Here is a 25,535-nt window from a genome sequence, read left to right on the forward strand (position 1 = left end):
TACACCTGTATAAAACAATATACAAAGCAAACGAAACCATTCATAGGCAAACATGACAAGAGAATATTTCATAGGAAATAGCAAGAGCAACAATACATAAACCAGGATCTACATAGACCCCGGACAAATATCCAAATCCAAGCAGAGAATTCAGCCTTACAAATGATTGTATTTCAAAACAAGGAAAAAGAAACTAAGCAGAGGGAATATCATCAGCAGGAGGATCATCGGCAGGAGTCTCATCGGCCAGGGGTTCCGAGTCGGCAGAGGAATCAGAATCCACCTCCTGATTCGGGTCAACATAAGGCTCGGGCTCCCCCTCGCCTGCAGAAATCTTGTTCTTTGCAGCAATGTAAAGGTCGATAAAACTCTGGGCATTGGCGGCCGGGTCCGTCTTGATGTGCTTTTCAGCCACTGTCCAACAGCGCATGACTTCGGCGGCTGCAGCCTTCGCCAAAGCATCTGCATAGGCTGTGGATTTCTGAAACTCGGCAACGACCTCTTCAGGAGCCCTCCGGGTTTCCAGCTGCAACTTCAGATCCGCAATCTCCTTCTCTAACCCGGACACCTTCTTCTCAGCCGCATCCGCCCGGACCTCAGCATCCTTAACCCTCTGCCCGAGCTCAGCCTCCTTAAGGGCCTCAGCTTCCTTGACCCGGGTCGCCATACTTGACTCCAAGACCTCCCTGGCCGACCTCTCCATATCCCGACTCTTCTCCAACTTTGCAGCCTGGGCCAAAGTGGACGCTGAAAACTCCCTCTCTTTCTTCAACTGGTTCAAAGCATTAGTATTGAACCCGGCCAGACGGCCACCAAGCTGAAAACCAGGGTTTCAGAACAAATCAGAAAATAAAAAGTAAGAGAAGGAGGCACAAACAATACAAAGGGAGAAAAACAAAAAGAAAGAGAGTCAAAACATTACCTGGCCCCAAAGATTCCCAATCTCTTTGAAATTCTCCACCAAACCCTCTTCACCCATCACTTCCCAGTCCTGGTCCGAAGGAAGCTCGGACATCAACCCTATAACTTTCTTCACCGAGTATTTCCCAAACTCGGGCTTCTTCACCTCCGATACCAGCCCGGTCTCGCCCTCAGCATCCACATCCACATCGAGGACCTCAATGGCCGATTTCCCCGGGTCTGCACTTCCAACCCCAGTAGCTTTCTTCACATGGGAACTTGGCTTTCTTTTCTTCAACCTCGGCTGAAGATCCGGACTCTCTACCCCCAGCTGGTCAGCGCCAAGCTCCGGATCCTCTACCTCCAGGATAGGATCCGGGTTGGCACTGGAGGTACCCGTACCCTCTGTCTCCTGCCGAGATGACCCGGATTCAGCTTTCTTTTTCGCGGACTTAGATTTTGGAGCCGGCTTAGGAAGGACGTGAGCCGCCCCCAAGCTCTTCAGATGGGCAGCAAATGAATCACTTGCCATTTCTTTCCACAAATCCGGGTCGAAGTATGGCAAACCTGAAACAAGAAAGAAGCACCCGGGTCAGAAACAACATAACATATAACCAAGACAAAAATTGGAACAACAAACAGGTAAACACGAAAGCAGACAACGGAAAATTCCTAAGTACAAGCAACAGAGACAACCCGGGTGAAAAACACTACTTACAGCCATATCCATGCAACTTATCGTGTTGCATAAATGAATCCCGGGTCAGTTGGGACCCGAGGCAACCACAAAACTCGCGAAGCTGCTCCCGGAACGCACCCGCGGCACCCAGAGCCCCAAAATCTGTCTTCACTTGTTTCTCATCAGAAACAACATACGGCATAAAACCCAGATCTAAACCCTTCAACATGAGGACCTCCCCATTCCAACCCTTCAGGGAACTCTGATGGATGACCGGGCTGATGAACCCGGCTCCCAAACCCAGCTCCTTAGAACGGAAACGCAACTCATAAAGGGGCTTCACCCCGGACTTCTTGAACTGAAACAGAATGTGGAAGAGCTTGAAAGTCGGGTAGTAATTCTTCTTATTACAGGCCGCCAAGAACCAGGTCATCCACTTGATGGCATTAGGAGTCAGCTGCATCGGAGAACACTTGAATTCATATTTACACAGATGCTTAAAAAAGATGTGCCACCTCGGGTTCCACCCGGATCTAAGATGCTCCATCCAAACCGGAACAAAACCATCAGCCGGGCGATGGTATATCCTCTCCTCGGGCTCAGGCCATCTCCACTCCACGTCAGGAGGAATCTGGAACGCTGCCCGGATCATCTTATCCGCAACATCCGCAGGCATCTCTTTTATATGATCTCTAAGGGGAAAAGGAGCCCGGGCGACAGACGACAGCCTGAACCTGTAATCAAAATCTCCTTCGTCGTAAGGAGCCAACGGACCATCCGGGTGTTTGGATCGATAGAACCCGGCCATATTGGTGTAAAAACTCTTCTCCTCGACAAGAGGGGCCTTGACGATAAAGAAAGATTTGGAATCACACCACATGCCTTCCGGAGACATAATCACCTGTCGCCCAACGGCCTCCTTATACATCTTCAATTCCCTTGAATTCTTTATTCCATAATATTTCCACTTGCAGCCCCTTTGACAGATCCACTACAAGAGATTTACACTGTTCAACTTGCACATCTTCAACTGTTTTTCCCTTCCTCTTTCCCTTGGACTTAACAACAGATTTACACTTCTTTCTCTTGGACTTACCAACAGGTTCATCCTCAACTTGCTTCTTCTTTCCTTTGTCTGGGCAATCCTCCTCAGCTTGTTTCTTTTTTCCCTTGTCTGGGCACTTCTCCTCAACTTTCTTCTCAACTTTCTTCTTTTTTCCCTTGGCAGGACACTTGTCATCACCCTGAACCATTTCCTCAGTTTCAGCACCATCTATTATCACAGGAGTCTCAGGTGTGTTCTTGAAAAGACCCCTCAACATGGAATATCTACCCCTCTTCCTAGCCCTGTAAGGTGGATTTGGAGGTGGAATTCTCCTAGGCTTCTTCTTAGGTTTAGGGCAATCACTTTCACTTGAGTCCATGTTTGAACTATCTCCATGGAAGCTTTTTTCCTCGTCTTCTGCAGAACCCTCTTCTTCTATATCATTCAACTTCTCCTCCACTTCAACCCTAATATCCTCTATCCTCTCAATTCTTTGATCAATTGCCATTTGTGTATAAGAAAAATCCCATTCTTCACCATCATAGGCTGGCATGTTTGAGGAAACATACAGCCTTATCATTTTGTAGTTGCACTCAACCAAAGAAGATAGGATACTAATGTCTCTCTCTGTCTCCAGGGGTGATAAATTTTCAGGGGTGAATTCAGCTTCATCACACAAAAACCAAAGGTCAACCTTTTCCCCAACTATACCTACTTCTGCAATCATGGCCTCCATTTCATGTAAATTTAGACCCATGACAGAACACATATCAAAATAAGCTATCTTCCCACCCACATAACCAGTAATATCTTCATTGACATGCCCACCATAGTGTAATTTAAGAGTAAAATGTAAGCTCATATCTGCATAAAAAATTACAAGTTGGACCGACAATAAAGCACATTTACACATAAAGAAGCAGCAATGAAGAGAATATTCTCACAAAAGCATCACTTTTTACAACAAATGGACCACAATTACAAAATGCAGCAGTTAAACGAGTAGCACATGGTATGTTTTCAGAAATGTAAACATCATGGGTCCACAACTTCCTAATTAAACCCTAATTACTTAAAGCACACATCAGACATAGTACAAAAGTATCTAAATGGGGCCAACAAATCTAATTAAACCCTAATTTGTATGCATGCTACTTAAAAGGGGGGATTGACGATATTCACATGCAGATATACAGCCTCGAAAAAGGAAGAAATTTACCTTCATAGTCGGGGATTTCTTTCCCATTTGGCAGCAGAGAAACGTCGCCTTCATCGGCGCCTTGACTTTTGCCTTCATCCGAACAACTCCTTAATCTGCCTCTCATGATTGTTGGTTAGCGAGTAATTAGGATTTATTAGCACTAATTTAGGGTTACTTGGTAGTCGATTTAGGGTTTATAGAGGGGAGAGCGAACGGTCGAGAAGAAGGGACTGTGTGTGTTAGATTGCAAAATGCGCGGGGCTTAGTGTTTATTAGATTTAGATTAAGATCTCTTAATCTCTTTCAATTAAACGGGGTTTAGTGTTTTTAAATTTTAATTGCCGCACTTACCATTTAATTGTTAACGGCCCGTTATTTTTGGACGGAAAAGGTGCAGTTTGCAGCGCGTTAATTACCAGGGGGATGCACAATGCAAATAATAAAAGTATGTTGACTGAAATGCATTTGGACCCAAGTTATGGGGTGCATTTTGCAATTAACTCATATATAAATTATATGTTGAATTCTGAGTTCAATAACATATATAAATTATAAAAAAAAACCCAAAAATATTACATTTTTTCGAGCTTTAACGAGCTGAGCTCGAGCCGAGCGAGCTCGAGTCGAGCTCGAGCCGAGCTCGAGCCGAACATACTAAAAGCTCGGCTCGAGCTCGTTTAATTAACGAACAATTTTTTGTGTTCGAGCTCGAGCTCGTTAACTTAACGAGCCGAGCCGAACGAGCTCTTAACGAGCCGAGCTCGAGCTTGTTCGCGAACAGCTCGGTTCGTTAAACATCCCTATATATACCTACCATAGGAATGTGACGAATTTTGTAGAAATCTTGGCCTTCCACACCATCTATCACTTTAACTTTATCTGTGAATTCTCTTTGCATCCAGGAAATATAGAGTTGTTTTAAGAAAGTCAAGTGTTTCAATTCTTCTGGAAGCATCTCCAACTCTGAGCACTCGTTGATATACAAATGAGAGAGATTTGGCATGGCTCCTTGTTCCAACCTCCATTTTCTTAAACCTTTGTATTTCTGGAGAGATAGGACTTGGAGTTTCGGAAAACTCATAGCAGAACACACCATCTCCCCGTCCAAATAAGTGCTTTCCACAGAATATAGATCTAAAACACGTAGGTTGGGAAGATTTCCTAGTAACACCATCGGATTTTCCTCAAATATAAAATTGTTCAAGCATAGCTGGGTGAGACGTTTCGAGAAACGAGTGCAGTCGCACGCCTTCGGAAATACACATGCAGATGCATATATGGATAACGAATCGATGAAACAACACTCTAAAAGTAACATCAAATCAACTTGTGTTCCCCTGACAGTAATTAGAATCTCTATGTGACGCAATTCCCTGAAATTGGCAAAATCAATAATAGTCTGTGTCGTGAGGTTTTCCTCGACCGTAATATCTCCTTGAAAAGCTTTGAGATTGGGTAATCGAAGGAGATCATGTGCATCACAATACTTCGAGTCGAAACCGTACAACAGTTGTAACTCATTTAAACCTTCCAATCTCAACTTCTTTGCTCTCCCTCCAACTGACATCCACCTTGGGAGGTACAAATGATTTAACAACTTGAGCTTCCAAACAACATTTGGTATGCTCAAACAACCAGCACCTCGCGTTCTTACATCAAGGGTTTCCAAATTTCTTAGCTTCCCTATTGATGCTGGCAAAATATCCAACTTACAATCTTGCAAACTCAAATACTTCAAGTAAACTAGCTCCGATAGGCTCCTTACATTTTCATTGCTTAAATTACAGTACCTGGCTGTAAAAACGCGGAGCAGTTTAAATTTTTCGAGAGTAAATATATTGTTTGGCCACACTGGAGGGTCGTAGCTCCGATCATTCCAAAAAAGAAAAGATCGAATTTGTGCAAGCATCTGTCGATCATAAGGTTCTAACACATCTCTGTTAGCATTATATGAGCGAACACACAATCTGCGTACTATGCCTGCTTTGGATCCAATGTCAAGTTTGCGCTCTAAATCAATAACATTCATCACTCCTTGCTCTTTTACTTTAGACCAGCACATATCTTGAATAAGATCGTGAACAACACATTCTTTGTACTTTGACCAAGATTCATTTGCAACATCAGGTGTTTTAACTGTAACAAGACTTCGATGTGCTAATTCATCCAGATAGCGTTCTGCTACGTCCAACATCATCTCCCCTTGTGCTCTATCTTCCACTGATATCAGACCCTCTGCCATCCAAAACATGTACAAGTCCGCTGTCTGAATGATTTCATCCTCTTTATAATTGGCAAAACAAAGAAAACAATGTCGCAAACGAGATGGTAGACTATCATAACTCAAGCCTAAAACCTGTCTCACAGTGTAGTATTCATCATCCTCACCCACTCCCTCGCCCTTGACCAAGTAGAAACTAATATCATTGTTTATTTTCTCCCACTCTCTCAACAATTGTTTGCCTCTTAAGATTCCTCCGAGTGTTGATATAGCAAGCGGTAAACCTTTGCATCTTTTTACCATGTCCCTTCCGATTCTTTCCAACTCCGAGGCCACCGGTAGCTCTGCAAAAATAAAAATATATGTGGCATGGATGATTATAGTATAAATTATAATATAAACATTAACTATAAGTTTCTTTCTTGTTGAATTAATTAAACTACTGCCTAACAACCGCATATACACAAAATTTGCATAACAAGCTGCTCTTTATAATTGTATATACATTATCAGAGGTAAACTACCTGGGTGATATGTTTTTGTTGTAATCACCTACAAGGCTACAAGTATCAACTATGTGGTTCACAATATCAAGTACATATCATGCTCTTATATACATTCATATCAATAGAGAAAAATGAGAGTTTGTAGAAGTAACCTGGGGGGTCGTATATTCTTGTTTTCCTAGAAAGTAGCTGCCAGCCCTCATCTTCTGTCAAACCCAGGATCTTACAAACTGACCCGATTTCTGCCACCGTTAAGTGACGAGTGGTGAGTAAGATCTTGCAACCTCCAGTCTTCTCACCAAGTGGAAATGCAGGCTGCAACATTCTCCAAGAATCAACATTCCAGATGTCGTCAATAACTACTAAACACTTCTTTTCTAGTTGAACTTTGCGTAGTCCATCGACCAATTCAGTATCCTCCATGTCTGAAACTCTCCCCTTCCTATCATCAGGGAGAAGTTGTCTAAGGATTCCTTTAAGAACTTGTTCCCTGTCGAATTGTTGGCTGATACAAACCCACGCAAAGGCTTCGAAGTGATCTCTGATTTTAACATGATTATAAAGTTTTTGAGCAAGTGTAGTTTTCCCTTGGCCTCCCATTCCCCAGAGTGAAACTACTTCATGTTTCTCATCTTTCTTCATCAGATCAGTTACCAGCTGATCTATTTCCTTCTCCATCCCAACAAAATCCTTTTCAACATCATGTGAATAAAAAATTCTTTGTGGAACTGAGGTTTCTCCCTGTTCTAGTCCTGTAATACCAAATGTTGGTAGACTCTGTCGGATATCAGCTAGTTTAGCTTTTATACCATTGATCTCCATAGCAACATTGTGGCGGCTTATCAAGTGACATGCGATGCAAGCTGATCTTCGTAGCGCTTCCTTGAAGCCCGATCCACCAGCTTGTAGTGCAAAAAGCTCAATAACATCTTCTGTTCTGAATGCAAGCTCTTTGATCTCATTCACCCAGCCTCGCACTCTTTCATCTTGAATTTGTTTCTTGTCAGCTTCTTTCAAGAAATTCTGCATTCGCTTGAGGTCATCGCGAACCTCGTTCACTTGGTTGGTCACTCCGTATAAGAGTTTAGATTCAGAGATTAACAGATCTCCCAGTCTTTCAACTGCGAAAGATACTACTGCGTCGGCCATTTCTACAGTATCAGAAACCAAATTGAAGCAAAAGAAGAGGAACAGCAGACAAAGATAAGATGCATTATTAGCAAACCACTAACCATTGGTAAAGACCAGAGGTCCTCACAATAGTACAACTGCTTTTCGAATGCTACTATTCAAAAAAAAAACCTGATCTTCAACTTATTTTGTCACTAGAGTAAAGAAAAATTAAATTATTTTGAATACGAGCAAGTAGATAATATATTACTCCCTCCGTCCCCTCTCAATTGTTTAGGTTGGGAGACGGTAATTTCATATACATTTTAATACTTTCATAAATATAGTTTGATAAACTAATTTAAATTTTTTTACTTTTGAATAAAAGTTCAATGTTTAAATTATTATAGAAAAATAAATTTTTTGAAAATAAATTATGAAATTATGTTTTATATACGCCTTAAAATATGTCCCTAATAATGAAACAAAATGTTAAAAAATGAGAGTAATAGATATATAATAATATATAGGATCATCCGATAATTTAAGAATAAATTCATGTTGGTTTAGTTAAAACTAAATTTATGAATGCTCCTGACAAAAAAATAAAAATTATGTATGCTGGTTTACGATTCATAACAAGGATGTCATATAATGTGAATTAACAGATCTCCCGGTCTTTCAACTGCGAATGATTTGTGTCGGCCATTTCTACAGTATGGGAAACCAAATTTCAATAATTGAAGGAAAGAAAATGAACAGCAGGCTTTTGATAGTGCTGTCTCCAATCATCAATGTATAGTATCAATTAACAGAGGTAATTCAGGTGTTTCAATCCTTCTGGAAGCATGTCCAACTCAAAGCACTTGTCAATAAATAAATAAACAATAGAGAGAGAGATTTGGCATGGCTCCTTCTTTCGACCTTCGTTTTCTTAAATTACTCAGTTAAAAGTGGTTATAATCTCATTCAAGCTTCTAAGGACCAAGCCAACACAGCAGACAATTCGGGATTTTGGAGACAGCTCTGGAATTTAAAAATACCAAACAAGATTAAAAAAAATTTGTGGCATGCGTCCACTAATTGTTTGCCCACAAAGGATATGTTGCTTTGCAAGTGTATTTAGGTTAATCCTAAGTGTTCAGTTAGCAATTCAGATGATGAGTCAGTCATTCACTCTCTGGTAACTTGTTCCTTTGCAAAAGAATGCCACCAACTCACGAGGATTAACCAGGCAGCAGGTGATTTTCATAATTTTCCTGAATGGCTCCAGTTAGTTTTTCATCAGAATAACAAACAGGACATCTGCAACAAAGTAACCACTACAACAAAAACAGCATCAGACAACGGTTTTTGCCCGTTGTCTGATACCCAAGAAAACCGTGGTCTATTGAGATGCCGTCTGATACGCACCTCAGACAACGGTACGTACCGTTGTGTGAGATCAAGAAACACATCGGTTTATGTTTTTCTGCGTGTTGTGTTACATCCGGAAACAACAACGGAATCATTTAACAAGGTGTTGTTATAAGCAATTCACAACAACAGTCATATTTTCGATTTGTGTTGTTATTAGGAGTATCCACAACAGTTTTTGGTTTTACTCACTTGTTAGTAAGAGTATCAGACAAGAATATTTGTGTCATAACGGCTTGTGTTTTACTACATTGTACAACGGTCTTGTAGAAGGGGCCACTTGTGTAAGGCCCCATATAACAATAGTCTGTATATTAGAACAATTGTCTTGAAAGCTTTTCTACAACGGTTTTTATTTTCAGATGGTCGAGTAATATTGCTTTAGACAATGGTTTGTGACTACTATTTACTTGTTTGTATATGTCTTAAACAACGTTTTTATTCTTAATATTGTGTTGTTTCACTACGCCATATATGGCCTACCGCAATGGTATGAACGTGAGTGTTGCAAAATTATGTTGCATTAGATGCACTAATTCATACCTACCCCAACGATAACCATCAATGTCCATTTGATGTTGCAATAGCCGAATACATGTGTTGCATAGAGTATTAGTAAACTAATAATTTATAATATGATAATAAAATTTACATAAAACAAAGTTAAAATAATTTTAAATAATTAATAGATAAAATATAATATATTAAATAGGAAAAGACTAATTGTAATAAAAATAATAAATTTGAACGATTTAATTATGAATAAGATAATAATACTGAAATTGAATTATATTTTTCAAAATAAAAAACTATATTAAATGATTATGTTTTTAAATTATTATGAAATTGAATAATTTAATCTTGAAATTTATTAAATTTGATAAATAATTAGACATATCGTAAAATAAAATGTCACTCAAATAAATGAACAATTTTATATTTAAAAATATAAAGGTAATTTAAGTTTTTAAAAAACAAATTCTAGTTCTTAACATAATATTTTTAAATTTTAAATAATTATATAATATGTCTATGACCCTAAATTGTTTTGATAAAAGTAAGGATCCTTTTTTAAATTATACAAAGTATAAATAAATTATAATTTAAATTTTTGAAAAAGACAAGGATTTTAATAGAATTTTTTAATAAATAATATGTTAAAAAATTTAAAACAAGTGAAATGGCTTTTTCATTTGCAGCACGGCGGGCTCCAAATATTTGGACAAAATTTGAAGAGGCAAATTTTTTGAGGACATAAACCAGTATCCACACAAGTTCAGATTTTTGAACATTCAGAGTATCAAACACGCTTTATTGACTCGTTCTCTCCCTCGCCTCGTCTCTCTTCTCAATCTCTCCGTTCTCTCTCACTCTCTCCGTCTGTCTCTCTCTTCATCTCTTTAGATAAAAATGAGGTCGATTTCACTCGTTCTCGTGGAATTGGAGCAAGCTCTCACAAATCACCTGGATTTTGAATTAAATTTAGGGTTTATTCAATTGATTTGTTCTTGGATCAAAATTGGGGGTTTTCATGCCTTTGATTCAGGGGTTTTTTGGTTATATTGTTTTTTCTCTTAGATCTTTATCCCTGTCTCTAATTTGTTTTATATCTTTGTTCTGTTTTAGGCTGGCTTTGGGTTCCTTAGGGATTGACTGATTTAAATCTTTGATGTGCGCTTCTTCAGCTTAAGGTACTCCGATTTTGTTCTTGGATTTTGAAAACAGACGAATATGTATATCTATACGTATGTAATTTTATGATGTAAGCTTTTGTATATGTGCTTGTTTCTGGTACTCTGGTTTTAGGTTGAAAAGTTTGTCTTTGTAGCTTGACCAGCTTTTATTATGTATCTGGTAGTCTGATTATTCATTAATGAATTGATGTTTTAATTAGTTGTGTGAACATGTCAATGTACTGTTTCAATGATGTGTATAATATGGGGTAAAACTAGTTGATTTTGTACTTGACTAAAAGCTTGAACTAAATAAAATGAAGAGCAGAGAATCTTAGTATTTCATTAAGACAGTGAAACGATTTAGGATCTCCTAGCTTATATTTCTTAATGGGAACTAGTAATGGGTAATGGGAACTAGTAGTTTAAATTTTATTGTTCGTTTTTTTTTTTTTTTTAACTTCATGGAGTGAACTATGATTCACTGAATTATGTTATGTTCTATCTATCTTGTTTAGTGTTCCAGAAGTTTTAGTCTAATACATTGTCACCTGCTTTTTCTTTGTCTTGTGGAGTGTTCACATTTTTTTTTCTTATAGTTGTGGTTACTTATTTTTCTTTAAAATTTTGTTCGATTTCATCTGCTTTTGCTTATTTGTGGAAACGTTAACATGTATCCAGTCACCACCGCTCTTCTAATTTGCTTTGTCATGCATTTGATTTTTGGAAAATAAAACATTAATGCATGGTTCTGATATCTCAGGTTAGGTTGTGGATGTTGGATTTGCAGTTAGAAAATTCAAGAAAGGCGAAAAAGTTATGGCCATGCTTGGAACAACGGTATAGAATACTCTTATATCTCCGTTTTGGTTCGACCAAGTACTTCATATATTGCGGAATGGATTATGCGAGAAACATTTCAGTTGGTACTGTTATGTTTGCTCATTAATTTTTGCTCATTATGATATTGAAACAGACTGGAGGTGGATTAGTTGAGTATGCAGTAGCAAAGTAAGAAGTAACAGTTCTAAGGCCACTTGAACTATCAGCTGGTGAATGTGCCGCATTAGGCACTCATGGGTTAACCACTTACCAATGCCACATCACAGCGGGAGTTGTTCTATGAAAAGACGCCCACCTATGAACATACTAACTGCTGCAGCTTGAGGCGGTGTTGGTCACTACGCAATTCAGCTCGCAAAGCTAGGGAACACTCATGTCACTATAACAGGTGGCTCTCGCAACATTGATTGTGTGAAGAAGACCTAAAGGATGAGTTGGATTTGTTAGGTAGTTTAGTTTGGTTGGATTTGTTTTGAACTTTGGTTTGTATGAATGATTAGTTAATTTTGCAGTTGATATAGTAAACTTTTGCATAGTAGTTTAATGTTGCATTAACACATATATATATCAGATATTTAGTACAAATATATGTTGTAGAAAGTAGCCCTTGTGGGCCCCACACTTTGACCTCTACATGGGACTGACACGTGTCTGACCCACACGTGGGTCCCATTTTTTTTGAAATCAGAAGGTTTAACGTAACATAAAATTTCAGTTGCAATAGGGTAGTTGGTTGTTGCAGTAGCATGTCTATTGTAACAGAAAACCCTATGTTGCAGTAGATGATCATTATGTTGCAATAGAAGCCTAGGGCAACATGGAAAAAAGCAACTTAAATTTTATGTTGCAATAGCCCATTTATGGGCTATTGCAACATATTTTGGGGTTATGGCATCATTTTTTGGATGTTGTTGTAGGTCATATATGGCGTAGTGTTTGTAAGGCTTGGGACAACTGTTTTCTTTTCTTTTTTTTCCTTTTGTATTTAGTTATGTCGGACAATGGTTTTACACAACCTAATGAAACTATGCTCAAGAATATAATTAAGAAGCCATAAATTAGTAACAAAAGTTTCCATTACCAAATACCAACTACAGTAACAATATACAAACACAAATAAGTTTAGACCGCTCACAGTAGTTCTACCTATAGAAAACAACAGATTTAAAGAAACAATATCTTAAACCAGCCACATTTCCACCCAATTTGCTTGCAAGCACCAGATTCTACTAACAAAAGCTCAACTACCAAGGTAGATGATACCCAAGGAGAAAGAGGTTCAGTCTGTTGTTTTCTGCTTGTTGAACCAGCCTTTTTATTCTTCTTTCTCTTAACCATCAAGTAAACCACTAAGATCGTGAACTGCAGATTTTAGATCTTTTACAGAGACTCCTGTTTTTAAGATATGCTTCTCCCCGTTCGAAGTCCAACCAACCAAAGCAGGAAGTGAGCCAACACCTAACTTCTTCACCATTGGATCTGATGTATCATGAACCTATAACATATTTGAATATCAATTAAGCACCAGAAAGAGGAGTAAAAAGAAAACAGCCTGTAATAACCACTACCACTATAAACAAACTAACAAGTAATTAGTCGTTCCTTCTTTCAAGCTTAAAATACATGATTCTCAATATCTACATAAAGTATTAATAAAAACTATAATCTTTATTGTAGGCAAGAAGGGTGCCATTATGCGGACTTTGTAGGCTTTAAAAATTACCAGTCATCACTACTAGAAAAAGTGGAATAGACATCACACTTCAGACATCAGTTAGAAATGTCTCTGATGTTAAAGATACTTTCAACATCATTTTCACTTAAACTGATGTGTTAAAGTACTTTAGACATCAGTTATTTATGCAACTGATGTCTAAGGTACGTGTTTAAAAAAAGTTTCCACCATCCCCTTATCAAAAATTTCCCTCCCTTATAAAATTTCAACTTCCCTCCCTTAAACAAATTTCATCTCCCTCCAATATACATAACATAAAACTTTAAAATAAAATCATTCAACTACAAACACATACATATAAAATATTTATATAATCAAAATCATTAAAATACAAAATCATATATATATATAATTTTAAAATATTAAAAATTATTAAAATACATAAATCATATATATATATATATATATTATAACTTTAAAATATTAAAAATTATAATTATTCAACTAAATAAAAATATTAAACTAATTAAAACTACTATCACACACACATAAATTAAAATCACCCAAAATATTACAACCCAACACATTACAAATATATATCAATAAACATCACATAAAATAATTAAAACAAACTTAAACATAAAACACATACAAACATTCAGACAAACTAAAACACGCACACAACACACTCAATTTAAAACAGAAAGGACCTGACACACACTCTCTCTGCTCATGAACCCTAGAAATCGCGCGACATCGATTCCCCCGGCGTTCATCATCTCCGTCCGAATTCAGGCGCTCCAAGAGCTGTAGACCCTCGATTCCGCCCCTACTTCTTCAGTCCCGAGGTCTTTCTCGTGCATCTTGCTGCTAGCTTCTCTATTTCGGGTGCTCGAAGCTTGAGCTTAATCAGTCAATTAGGAGCTTATTTCTTGAGTCGGTAAGCTTTGATTAGTGTATACATGCTCTATTTGGGTGCTTTTTGGGTTAATATTGTACTATTGTATATATATGAAGATTCTTGATTTGGGTGTTCTTGTATATATATGAGGGCTACTGATTCTTAGGAGTTAGGGCTATTTGGGTTAATATTGTGTTGTTGTGCTATTGTGCTTGTGATTTGTATCTCTAGTATATATGGGTCCTTGTTTAGGAGATGTTTAATTATGTCAAATATTTGTTTAGTTTGTTCCACTTATATAAATTATTTGGGGGCTTATTAATTATGTGGGTTGTTTGTATTTTACTTGATTACTCGTAATCTGGGTCACCACTTTTGTAAAACATGTGGTATCAATATATTCAATTGCTTTTGTATGTTGCTTCTTGACAGTTTGAGATAGAAATTTATTTTGTACTAATAGTATGCCATTATATGTTAGTTGCAATTTTCTTGTTTCTGTTAGTGAATTTGGCATTCAAGTGGGAAGGGAAATGACTTCAATTGATGCACGCGTTCATAATCTTCAGAAGGTAATTTCGAGTTTGTGTTATCCAGACACTCACAAAAGTTAATTAAAGATTTCAATTAATTTCAGTGTAAGCAAAATGGACTGGGTTATGTTAAAATAAACAGGGATGATACTTGTCTCTTGACCATTTAGGATAAAAAAAGAATACAAACAAGAGGCAAATGTGACAAGTCAAATGCTGCACAAATTCGCAAATGTCTCGTGTATGATGAATTCTGATTTATGACATGTATACTTTATTTTCAGAAAGTTAACAGGAAGATGGTGCATATAAGCTTTGGTTTAGTATTCATGCTTTGCTGGCCAATGTATAGGTATTTTATATACAGAAGAGTTTCACTCCTTTTCATATTTAATGAATGACAGAGTGATTATATTGTTGTAGTTCCGGTCATCAAGGAGCACTTTTTGCAGCTCTTGTTCATGGACTGAACATCGTTAAAGTGTTTACGGTTGAATCCATGCGCAGATTTGGAGACTGCGCGTAAAATTTCTTTGAGATGAGTATCGTTGATGCCTATCCATAATTTCATAGGTTTTAAGGCTCAAAGAAAATAACATTTTCTTGACAAGGCAGAAAATAGCTCTGATTCTAGTGACGAGAGTATAACTACTATGGACATCGAAAAATACTCTGTTTCAATAATAATTTGATAAAACACTCTATTGCAATAATAATCTTTGATGATTCGGCCTGATCCAACTCTTCTGTGTTCTTAGCTCAATGAAAATGTTGAATAGCCAGAGAGAGACCATACTCCAGTGAAGTCCATGATGGTTTCAACCAAAACTTCCCCCCTTAGGAATAAAGTTTCACCATGTTCTGGTAAGCTATTAAAGAATAGTTCTTTTATCATTAGACCTCTGCTAGCACTCGAAGCACACCACTCTGACACTCCATGATTAGTGATTTGTAATTACTTCTGCTGACACTGAAATTTCTTTTATCATTATACAGACCAAATGCGACTCTCACAACTCTTTAAAGCTGAAGGTCTGATATGTTCTTTAGCTGATCTTTATGAACTTAGGCACTTGAGTCTCCATTTAATCTATATAAGCTGTTCCTGATTGATACCTGGATGCAGCTTTCAACTCTTACAAACCGGAAGCCAGCCAAACGATTGAATGTCCTACGCTTGAGAGATACAAATGAGGTATGCCCATTTGAGTTTATTATTGCAATTAGTTACTACTGGCAAGCTCTTACATCAGTAAATGTTTGTGTATGTACTTACGTTATATGTAAGAATGTTATTCAGTACCATTATTTTATTAATAAAAATATAATTTCCCCGGTTATTTGTGTGTGCGCGCATGCGCTTCTGTAGTATTCTAATTGATGAATAAACGAATACAATTATTTGCCAACTTGAAATTAATCATGTATATTCAGTTGACAAAGATCAATATATATATAGCTAACATAAAGCATACTAAGTGATTGTCTGTGCCTGAAAGCGAGGGGAATAGTTGTTCTTTTTTCTTGGCCTGGATATCATTTTGCTATATTCTTGTATATTAATCACATGAAATTGATTTTGTGCAGAGATTACAATATGCCGTCTTCTTTGTTCAAGCAGAGGAACAAGGTTGGAGGGTGCGGTGATAACAATATATCATTGTAAATGTTGTGATTTATAAATTTTTGTAATAATTGATCAATATCGGATTTGATGGATGTGTAGTAGGTCAATTTGGAATTTGATGGATGTGTAGAGTACAATTGGTTTATATATGCATTAATAAGATTTAGTTGTTAATTTGGTTGTTTTCTTGGTATTTTTGGCGTATAAAAATGATTTTAATTCAATGTTGTTACATCAGTTAATGAGTAAAGAAATGATGTTAATCAAATATTATGACATCAGTTTCTTTAAAATTGAAGTGATGTTAAAGGCTATAGACATCAGTTATTAACTGATGTAAGCAAAAAATTCAAGTGATGTCTTTGTCGGCGATGTTAAAGGTACTAAGTTTTAACATCAGTTATTAACCGATGTATATGAGTACAATAGACATCATCCAAGTTTACAGAACTGATGTTAAATAGTATAATATACATCATTTTTTAAATAAAAAATGATGTAATAAGTCATAATAGACATCAGTTATTAACTGATGTTAAAGACAGGTACCTTTAACATCGCCCACAGTAACATCAGTTACAATTCTCCGGGACATCAGTTTTTAACTGATGTGTATTAGCATATTTCTAGTAGTGCATGGTAGGTTCCAATCAGGACCTGTCATAGACTATTGGAAACTAATCTGCTTTCCAACACCCTTGTACCTAATCTGATAGAGAGTGTTGCAGCACCAGTAATTCACTTGTGATCTATGAGGAGTAGGAATAATATTCACGTACATACATTTAATACAAAATGAATAGGTTCACAAGGAATAGAGCTTACTAGATATCAAGACCAAAAATCTGTATGAGGTTTGAAATACATTTGGTTGACACTGATATCAACATGTTTAAATGAACTAAGAGTACACAATATATACTTACCTATAACTTGAACTTGGAAAATAATATAATGACAAGTATAAATTAATTATAATATCACTTACCAGTTAACTGTGTGGACTGATATATTAAAATGTCACACACTCAATGGTTAAATTTCAGCAGGGGCTCCTCCCCCAATTTGTGTCACTTACACATGTATGCTATTAGCAATCCTTCAGGCCATTTGGGAAGGGAAGGTAGTGCTAGCTACGCTTCCCAGAAGTTTGAAACACAAGGTAAGCAAAATAATCAATCTGGCAGCCATATAATCAGAATTTACAAAGAGCACTTTAAAATGATATAGTCAAAGTGAAAACTTAACTTAATTTTGTTTATATAATACCTGGTATTCTTCTCAATTCATCACTAGTGCTTCTACTTCAATATCATTCCTGTAAACAACAAAGTGAAATATTTATCAATAATAATAATTAAAAGATGAGCTTATGACAAAGAGGAAAACAAGGGATCTAAATTTAGCAGAGAAAACAAGAGTGAATAGTTAGCACTGCCTACTTTTGGCTTATATGTTGTCTCCTTTGCTTCACATAGACTTTCATATTTACATATAGTATTTACAGAAGCAGTAAGATTTGGCAAGCATAATATAAAACACACACATTTGTAGTGTGGGAACAATCATTGACACATTCATACTCAATATGTAATTGATTAAAAAAATATAAATTGAGAATCTAGGGTTTGGACCTGCAAAAGCAGAATGAAGATGCGAATCAAATTCTTATTCTCCTTTAGCTGCTTCAGAGAATCAACACACTCCACTTACAAAGCAAGCCAAAAACAACTGTTAGTATGTAAAACAAATCCTAATCACAAACAAAAAGAGGATAAAGAGAAGAGAGACATCGAGGGAGAAGAGAAGAAAGAGCCGGACAGAGAAGAGAGACAGCGAGAGAGATTATTGGAGAGAGAGAAGAGAATAGAGCTAGATGGCCAGAGAGAGAAGAGAGACCCGTGAGAGAGAAGAGAAGAGAGACCCCTGAGAGAGAGAAGCATAAAGGGGGAAGCGGGTAAGGGAATATGATGCAAGAGCAAGCTTCCCTTGTTTCGATAGCTTCTCTGGTGTACTGTGTATACTAATTGGAGATGTAGAAGAAGAAAGATACAAAGAGAGGAAGGGGGAAACCAAAATTTGAGTTTAACGCTAGAGGGGGAAATGAAAATTTGGGATTGCTGGGGGGACGAAAAATTATGTGGGGAAAATGAAATGGCTTGTCTCCGAAGCTGAGATACCAAATTGAATTATAAATAATAAAAATATTATATTTTAATATATTGTGAAGTTGAATTATTGAAAAAATGAATTCTTTTCAAGTATTTATTTATAGTTGATTATCAAAATATCATAAAAATAGATTTTTAAATATATAAAAAGTTAGTGGTATAAAAAATAAATATTTTATACTTATCTTATATGATCTTTTACAAAAATATAGTAGGATTATTGTGTCTAGTAAACAAAATAATTGATCCTAGTAATTGTTGATGTAGAAATATAAGAAAATTTGAACTAACAATATTAGTCATGCATTAAAAAAATTAATTTTTTTATGATTATTTTGTATGTTTTTTTAACAACACTAGTCAATCGTAAAATTTTTCTTATTATAAAAAGGTAATTTTTATGAGTTAAAAATTCGCATTTCCTTGATTAATTCTTGTTTTTGCACTCTTTGTATTAAAAAAATATATTTATGTTATGTATATATGCAAATATGTATTGTTCATGTGTAAAACCGAGACAATTTTGTACTTCGGACGCATGTATTAGTATGTGTTTTATGTTTACAATTTAAAAAGTAGTAGATATAATCTTTGTTATGTATTCAATTAGTTCTGTATTAATTCATAAATATTTATTTCAATGATCTAACCGTACGGATGTCAAGAACTAACAATATTAGTCACGTATAAAAAAAATATAAAAATTTTATGTTTATTTTGTATGTTTTTTTAACAATACTAGTGAATTGTAAATTTTGTCTTATTTATGAAAAGGTATTTTTTGTCCTGTAGTGTCTAACAGACAACGATTTTTATAAGCACCTATGTTGTATAAAAATAGTGTAGACAACGGTTTATAGAAGGGAAACCGTTGTACAATAAATTATCATTTTTAAGAGTAAAAAATTCGCATTTCCCGGATCAATTCTTGTTTTCGTACTCCATGGCTTAACAAATATATTTATATTAGGCATATATGCAAATATCTATTGTTCATTTGTACTATAAAGATAATTTTGTAATTCGGACGTGAGTATTAGTATGTGTTTTATGTTTACAATTTAGAAAGTACTGGATAGAATCTTTGTTATGTATACGATTAACTGTGTATTAATTTATAAAAATTTATTTTGATGATCTAACCGTACGGATGTCAAGAACTAACAAAATTAGTCATGTATAAAAAAAATCAAAATTTTTTATGTTTATTTTGTATGTTTTTTTAACAATACTAGTCAATTGTAAATTTTGTCTTATTGTAAAAAGGTATTTTTTGTCATGTAGTGTCTAACAGACAATGGTTTTTCTACGCACCTATGTTGTATAATTGAAAATGACACAACTGTTACCGAAGTTATACGGTTGTAACAGAATCCATTGTCTACATTATGCTCAAACAACGCTTCATGGAAAATCCGTTGTATAAAAGTAGTGTAGACAACGGTTTATGGGAAGGAAACCGTTGTATAATAAATTTTCATTTTTATGAGTTAAAATTTCGCATTTCCTTGATTAATTCTTGTTTTTGTACTCTTTGTATTAAAAAATATATTTATATTATGCATATATGCAAATATGTATTGTTCATTTGTAATACCAAGACAATTTTGTACTTCGGACGTAAGTATTAGTATGTGTTTTATGTTTACAATTTATAAAGTACTGGATAGAATCTTTGTTATGTATAAGATGAGCATAATATTAATTTTTAAATATTTTTTTCGATGATCTAACCGTACGGATGTCGAGAACTAACAATATTAGTCAAGTATAAAAAAAATCTAAATTTTTTATATTTATTTTGTATGTTTTTTTAACATTACTTGTTAATTATAAATTTTGTCTTATTATAAAAAGGTATTTTTTGTCCTGTAGTGTCTAATACACAACGGTTTTTATAAGCATCTAAGTTGTATAATTGAAAATGACACAACGATTTATGGGAAGAAAACCGTTGTATAATAAACTTTCATTTTTATGAGTTAAAAATTCGCATTTCCTTGATCAATACTTGATCTAATGCTAGAAAAGCCTATGACTACTAAGAAAATGAATATATATTTGTAACTTTGGTTAGGACTTTTGAATGTTTGCACTCTTTTATGTACATTTATTTTCTTATAAGTCATTCAGTCAGACAACGTTTTACTAGCTAAAGGCTTGTCTATAAGGCCATGATACGATGCTAACAAAAACACTTGTATGTTAGCTTCCCAGTCACACAACACTCTATGGAACCCTTGTCTGACCTTTTCGTAAACAACACAACAAATAAAACACTTGTCTCATTACAACAACGGTTTCTCGGAATATTGTCTGAAGTTTCTTCACACATCGGCTCTAAAAACAGTTGTCTAACGTGCATCATTACACAATACCACAGTTAAGAGACCGTTGTCTGATTAAATTTATTAGACAACAGTTTTTTAACCGTTGTAGGTCGTAGGTGTTAGACAATAGTTTTTCGAGGACGAAAATAAAGTGTTGTGTCTTTGTTTCGGCCAACACTTTTTCCAGCGTCCGTTGTGTGACTAGTGTTGTCTGATGCCAGTTTTGTTGTAGTGAACAGTTTGCTGGTTTTTATGGAAAAATCGCAATGATGTAGTTTGGAAGCAGCAAGGTAGTAGTGTCTCTGATTTAGTTTATGCAGCGTTGTCTTTCCTTAACCAATGGAAGGCTGCTCAGGATAAGAATTTTGATCTCTCCTTGAGTTTCATAACTCCAGAAGACGGTCTAGAGCAGTGGTGCCCCCCACCGGTGAACAGTGTTAAGGTGAATGTTGATGCAGCTTTATTTGAGGATCCATCTCGTCACAGCCATGCTATCGTTGCCCGAAATCACTCAGCCCAGCTTGTGCAAGCGTTGTCAAAATGCTCTCTCGGTAAAACATCACCAGAGTTGGCAGAGAGCTTAGGCGTTAGAGAAGCTCTCAGCTGGATAAAAAACAATGCTATGCGGAATGTTACAGTGCAATCAGATTGTCTCCAGGTAGTACAATTAATCCGCAGCTCGTTCTTGAGTTACTCTTATTTAGGGAGAGTTTGCGAGATATTGTTGCTCTTTAGCTTAGCGTAAGTGGGATGTGGGGAATGTCCACCCTGCTTTTTATCATATGCTTTGTAAAGATTTTCAAGAGTAATAAATCTTTACTTTCAGTGGCAAAAAAAAAAACCTTTAAATTCATTGTCAGAATCACATCGCCAACTAATATAAAAAAACATCGACATGATTATGATTTTTTAAGAAGCGATTATGCCATCAACAGAATTACATGCCAACAAAATTATTCGTTTTGCATTTTAAAATGTAAACAATATAATTTATGAAACAACTCTGTAAAATTTTGATCATATTACAAAATTTAAATAAATGAAGAGTCTATATTGATATTATTAGTCAAATCCACATTATTACATTTGAATAAAACTATATACTATTAGGTATTAGCCAAATCCACATTATTAATATAAAATTTAACATAAAGTCATGTGCTTCACAAGATTGTGATAAAGAAAGAGGTGGCGGTAATATTGTAATGAAAAATGCAAATCCCCCGGAATGAGACCATGATCACTACATACTACTAGTATTTTTTGCCCGCTACGCATGGTTCCAGATTTAATTTTTTTTTTATTAATTTATTTTTTTAAGAATCAAAAAGTGAAAATTATTGAAGTAATTGTTTTGTCAATAAAGATGTTACATATAGAGTTTGTTACATAAATTAGCATTTTAAAAAGAAAGGCCCAACAACAAATACTGATATAGTGGTTGGGGGTTGGCCTAACAGTGAATGGTTCTTGGGCAGTAAAAAAAATTAATTTCAACCGTTACACATCAATCTATCACTGGGGTTTTATACACTTTAAGCTGTCTCTCTCTGCATGTTGGGGCTTTCTATCAGAGATTGAAGTATACCCAGCTGCAACCATGGATTCAACTCCAAAATTTGTAAAGTTCTTGTCTGATTCGGATTTTGATTCCGATGAAATTGTATGTTACTCTCTACTTGTACCATCGCATTTTTCTTTCTGTACTTGTATTACTGATTTGTTATGTACAATTAAACAGCGCATTCCGCCGTTGTTCTGCACTAAGATTGCTGACTACTTCCCCTCGCATGTGAAATTGTTGTTCCGAGATGGTTATCATAAGTGGGTTCCATTTTCTCGTTCTCGTTCGGTGTTCTATGATATGCATGAGGTGTATGATCATTTCGAGATTTGGAGAGGGCAAATAATCATATTTGAGTATGTGAAACCTTTTGAATTTAACGTTTCCATCTTGGGTGTGGATTTGTGCGAGCTTGAGTATCTTCCCAAACCTGGTAATTAGTTTCTCCATATAAACTGCTGGTTTTGCTTTTTAAAAAAGATGTCAATGTTAAGTCTGTTAACTTTTTTGTTTATTTTAAATATAAGTTATAATGGGCGATGGAGTTTCGAAGTTCGGCCACATACTCAGCTGTGTTGAAACATGTGTTGATAAAGTGGTAAGGTTTTAATTTTCTTGCAATCGCCAATCCCTTTTTACTTGTAATCTGTTAATGGTTTTGTTTTTGGCAGGATGTTCCTTTGGCGTTTGTCAACCGATTTGGTTCCAACATACCTTCATCAGTTGATCTCATCTTCAACTCCTCTATTCGTTTTGTTGGTGATTTCATTCATAAGGAATGCAAGCTCACTGGATTGATCCAACTTTGTAACATGTTAGGGCTTCCTGACCTGAATAAGTATGTGCTTCTTGTCTTCACCTACAATGGTGATAAAAGTTTCGAAATAAATGCTTATGATTCCTCCATGACTGCTGATTTAGGTAATTCCGATACATTTTCATCTTGTAAATTAATTTTTTTGCATTTATATTTGTGTATACTTTTTATGACTGAGGGATTCTATAAATTTGTGTATACATTGTTTGTAGTTCCCTCTGCCAATGGAACAACCTCTGGAGGTTTGGTGACTGACAATACAGCACATACCTTTGAAATTGAAGTGAAGCCCTTTCATATGTTACGATATGCTCATGGTGTGGTAAGGGTTGATCTGAATTTCCTTAATACAACTATTATGTGGTTTAAGAAACTCTGTATATACTCCACATAACAATGGTAAATATTTTCCTTAACAGGATATTCCGGCTGCTTTTAAAAGGCTTACTGATATGTGGGGTATGAAAAAAGTGATAAATGCATACAAAGAGGATCAGTGCTGGTCACTTGAAGTTCGTAAGCGTATGGGATTCAAACGACCAACAATTCTTGATGGCTGGTTGAATTTGAGGGATGGGTTGAAGCTTGGAGTTGGTGACAAATTGATTTTCAAGCAGAAGGGTGGGAACAATACTGATTTCACTGTGGAAGTTGTCAAGAAGTTTGTTTGATCTACTGTGGAAGTTTGCATTGAAGGTCTAACATTTGGCTTTTGACTATGATTTGAATCGTTCTTAGACTTAAAACCTTATTATCCACTATCTATTAGTTGCATGGCTGAACAATTACTTTTATGGCTGAGCATCTATAATATGATTATCTGTGGTTGGCATTTTATGGTTTTATTTGTTTTGTCTTTGATTCTATAATTTGCAGTGAATCAGCTACGAATAAAATACAAACATTCATTGTCGAGCATTCGGTTATAGAATAAAACAGTAGGATAAATGTCATAATATGGAACATTTTGACTGGAATGTAAAACATAGTTCATTAAATAAAATTAAAGTCGCACTGTTGTCCTGCTGATTACCTTATATAGTCAAGTGGCATTGTAGTCGAGTTGAGAAATGTCATCAAGATGGTATGATGAAGTAGACGGCTGTGGTTCAGTTTGAATGCAATAACATTAGAAACTTTGAATTACTTTTTTGATGCAAGTACATGGTATTTTATAATAGTTGAATGTTTATAGTCACCTGAGCAGTGAAGCTTTCACTCTTCTCTTGTATTTCTCGTTGACCCCCTTTGGTTTCCTCATAGTCGAATCCTGAGAAAGCATCTGTCGCAAGGAAGACCTTGTCTTTCTTTTCAACATTGGCTTGAATAATGTATACTTTGATAGTGCAGCCTTTTCCATTCAACTTCTCTAGTAATTCAGCTATTCCATCATCCTATACAGTTGAAAGATATAGTTAATAAGAATTAATAAAAAAATATCACTACTAGAAAAACAGCATTAGACATCGCACATTATACATCAGGCAGAAAAACCACCGATGTTAAAACTGTTTTTTACATCGTTGAAATAAGAAGTGATGTCTTTTTGTTGTTGGTGCATCAGTCAGGTGCATTAGCGATGTCTAAGCCTCTTTTTTAAAAAAAATGAAATCCGCTACCCGTCTCTTTTTCTCCCCGCTCTTAACTAAAATTTTCAGTTCCCCCTTAAAACATTTCCCCACTTTCAACATTTCCCCCCATCCCACTACACACACTCCCATTCTATTAAAATAATATATAAACATAAAAAAATAAATCAAAAGCTATCAATTCACAAAGATTAGACTCAGAATTAAAACACTCTATCTTCCCCCTTTCATCGGCGCTGCTCAAACGTAACCCTAGAACTCGATTTGTCCAATTACACCTGCAATCTCCGATTACACATCTTAGTTTGTTCATATTAACACCTTTTCTTTGTTTCTTTCTATCTATTGTTCGATTTTCTCGTTTGTTTCAATCTTTTTGACAGATTCAGAGTGGTGTGTGTTGGTGTTTGGAGCTTAAAGATTCAGAGCTTGAGGAACGGAGTTTATTCGAGCCTAAAGCATGGAGCTTGGAGCCTAAAGCTTGGAGCTTGGATATTGGAGTTTCAGTTCACTTTTGGGGGTCCAAGTTTTGTTTTGTTTGGTTTTGGAGTTTGCTTGGTTAGGTAGTTGCTTCTTTACATTTTTATTATATTTCTTTGGCCTGCTATGTATATCTATGTGTAGTTTTATGTATACATATTATCGGAGACATGTTTAAAACTGTTTGTATATAGTTCTCTTTGAAATTTCTATATATATTTATGTTTATAGGACCCTGTATAAATAAATTGCTG

At 35.7% G+C, this 25,535-nt stretch overlaps 2 protein-coding genes and 2 long non-coding RNA genes across 4 annotated transcripts; 1 reads left to right on the plus strand and 3 right to left on the minus strand.

The window, feature by feature from the left end:
* Positions 1–2,228, minus strand: LOC108194919 (uncharacterized). Its single transcript, XM_017361854.2, has 2 exons — positions 923–2,228; positions 1–817 (listed from the first exon to the last, which is right to left on the minus strand). Exons 1-2 carry the CDS (start codon positions 1,430–1,432, stop codon positions 194–196), a joined length of 1,134 nt encoding a protein of 377 aa, XP_017217343.2. The 5' UTR covers positions 1,433–2,228; the 3' UTR covers positions 1–193.
* Positions 2,229–4,615: 2,387 nt separating this feature from the next.
* LOC108194920 (disease resistance protein RPP8) lies at positions 4,616–7,701 on the minus strand. Its single transcript, XM_017361855.2, has 2 exons — positions 6,705–7,701; positions 4,616–6,390 (listed from the first exon to the last, which is right to left on the minus strand). The coding sequence occupies exons 1-2, from the start codon at positions 7,699–7,701 to the stop codon at positions 4,616–4,618; spliced, it is 2,772 nt and encodes a 923-aa protein (XP_017217344.1).
* A 2,629-nt stretch (positions 7,702–10,330) lies between these two features.
* Positions 10,331–12,138, plus strand: LOC108195272 (uncharacterized). Its single transcript, XR_001801470.2, has 3 exons — positions 10,331–10,769; positions 11,515–11,591; positions 11,728–12,138. It is a non-coding gene; the product is annotated as an uncharacterized LOC108195272 (long non-coding RNA).
* A 5,186-nt stretch (positions 12,139–17,324) lies between these two features.
* On the minus strand, positions 17,325–18,328 carry LOC135147745 (uncharacterized). Its single transcript, XR_010285530.1, has 3 exons — positions 17,965–18,328; positions 17,600–17,648; positions 17,325–17,463 (listed from the first exon to the last, which is right to left on the minus strand). It is a non-coding gene; the product is annotated as an uncharacterized LOC135147745 (long non-coding RNA).
* Positions 18,329–25,535: the final 7,207 nt, after the last annotated feature.

Source organism: Daucus carota, chromosome 7, assembly GCF_001625215.2.
Source record: "Daucus carota subsp. sativus chromosome 7, DH1 v3.0, whole genome shotgun sequence".
Classification (NCBI taxonomy): Eukaryota; Viridiplantae; Streptophyta; class Magnoliopsida; order Apiales; family Apiaceae; genus Daucus; species Daucus carota.